The sequence below is a fragment of the Centroberyx gerrardi genome, chromosome 8 (genome assembly GCF_048128805.1).
Source record: "Centroberyx gerrardi isolate f3 chromosome 8, fCenGer3.hap1.cur.20231027, whole genome shotgun sequence".
NCBI lineage: Eukaryota > Metazoa > Chordata > Actinopteri > Beryciformes > Berycidae > Centroberyx > Centroberyx gerrardi.
Genome location: NC_136004.1, coordinates 33,288,018 through 33,290,082, shown reverse-complemented (window position 1 = coordinate 33,290,082; position 2,065 = coordinate 33,288,018). Strand labels below are relative to the sequence as shown.

At 37.7% G+C, this 2,065-nt stretch overlaps 1 protein-coding gene across 1 annotated transcript in view; it reads left to right on the top strand.

Annotated features, from left to right (window-relative positions):
* Positions 1-375: 375 nt before the first annotated feature.
* The window catches only part of c5 (complement component 5), a 37,074-nt gene continuing 35,384 nt past the window's right edge, over positions 376-2,065 (top strand). The window contains exons 1-2 of the mRNA XM_078285018.1: positions 376-443; positions 1,949-2,065. The exon at positions 1,949-2,065 is cut by the window's right edge and continues 79 nt beyond it. Coding sequence (XP_078141144.1) covers positions 376-443; positions 1,949-2,065 — 185 coding nt within the window. The remainder of the gene's footprint in view (positions 444-1,948) is intronic.

Genomic DNA, 2,065 nt, shown 5'->3' with positions numbered 1-2,065 from the left:
GTATGTGCATGTATGTAAACACTGCAGGACAAAATAATGAGAAGGTTTTTAAATGATGTCAGGAAACTTCAGTAACACACAGAGTCAACACTGGTTGAGTAAGATCAGAAAACACAGACTGTGTAAACTCACCTTTGGGACACACACACACACACACACACACACACACACACACACACACACATTCCTACACAGAAACAGATGAAGTTCCTGGTCCGTCCTGTTTGCTGTTGACAAACAGCAAAGTTGATCAATAACTAATGAATCTCTCTCTCTCTCTCTCTCTCTCCCTCTCTCTCTCTCTCTCTCTCTCTCTCTCTGTTATTCCAGTCAGCGGTGTGTTTTCGGAGCAGAGTGTGTTTTGTCGGCCTGGAGATGAGAGTGTGTGTGTTCCTGCTGTGTGTGTGTTGTGTCTGCTGGAGGACGGAGGCTCAGTCCAGAACGTAAGCTCACTCTTTCTCTTCATCATCATACTATAAAGCAAAGAATCTCTGTCTGTCTGTCTGTCTGTCTGTCTGTCTGTCTGTCTGTGTGTGTGTCCTTCGCATATCTCGAGAACCATTCGTCCGATCTACTTCACACTTGGCGGGTGTATTGCTGGGGACCCGAGGACCTGCAGTGTCGGATTTGGTGCAATTTGGACACGCGACACGTTCAATATTAGTAAACTTTGAATAAACAAGCGGACAGCTCTCTGTGCAGCAGCGGGGCGAACGGGCACTGCACTGTTTACCTCATGAATTAACTTCATGTTACATGTTACATCTGACTATCTAATAGTGTTTAACGATCTAATAGAGTGTTTAACAATCTAATAGAGTGTTTAACTATCTAATAGAGTGTTTAACGATCTAATAGAGTGTTTTACTATCTAATAGAGTGTTTAACAATCTAATAGAGTGTTTTACTATCTAATAGAGTGTTTTACTATCTAATAGAGTGTTTAACGATCTAATAGAGTGTTTTACTATCTAATAGAGTGTTTAACAATCTAATAGAGTGTTTAACGATCTAATAGAGTGTTTAACTATCTAATAGTGTTTAACGATCTAATAGAGTGTTTAACGATCTAATAGAGTGTTTTACTATCTAATAGAGTGTTTAACGATCTAATAGAGTGTTTAACTATCTAATGGAGTGTTTAACTATCTAATAGAGTGTTTAACTATCTAATAGAGTGTTTAACGATCTAATAGAGTGTTTAACTATCTAATAGAGTGTTTAACGATCTAATAGAGTGTTTAACTATCTAATAGAGTGTTTAACTATCTAATAGAGTGTTTAACGATCTAATAGAGTGTTTAACGATCTAATAGAGTGTTTAACTATCTAATAGAGTGTTTAACGATCTAATAGAGTGTTTAACTATCTAATAGAGTGTTTAACTATCTAATAGTGTTTAACGATCTAATAGAGTGTTTAACGATCTAATAGAGTGTTTAACTATCTAATAGAGTGTTTAACGATCTAATAGAGTGTTTAACTATCTAATAGAGTGTTTAACGATCTAATAGAGTGTTTAACGATCTAATAGAGTGTTTAACTATCTAATAGAGTGTTTAACGATCTAATAGAGTGTTTAACTATCTAATAGAGTGTTTAACGATCTAATAGAGTGTTTAACGATCTAATAGAGTGTTTAACTATCTAATAGAGTGTTTAACTATCTAATAGTGTTTAACGATCTAATAGAGTGTTTAACGATCTAATAGAGTGTTTAACGATCTAATAGAGTGTTTAACGATCTAATAGAGTGTTTAACTAGAGTGTGTTGGAATGAAACCCAGCAGGACTGAAAACCACTGAGCTGCTGCTTCAATGTTCAGTTGTGTTTCTGTTTGGGCTGGATGTATTGGATGTATTCCAAAATTTGTTGATAAAATGATTTTTCATCTCCTCTCCTCTCCACCCCCCCTCCCCCCAAACCCCACCCCCCCTCCTCCTCCAGGTATCTGGTGTCTGCTCCCAGCTCCCTGCGGTTGGATGCGGTGGAGACGGTGTTGCTGCAGCTGTTTGGTTTCTCTGAGGACGTTCAGGTCTATGTTTTCCTGAAAACCTCCATGGC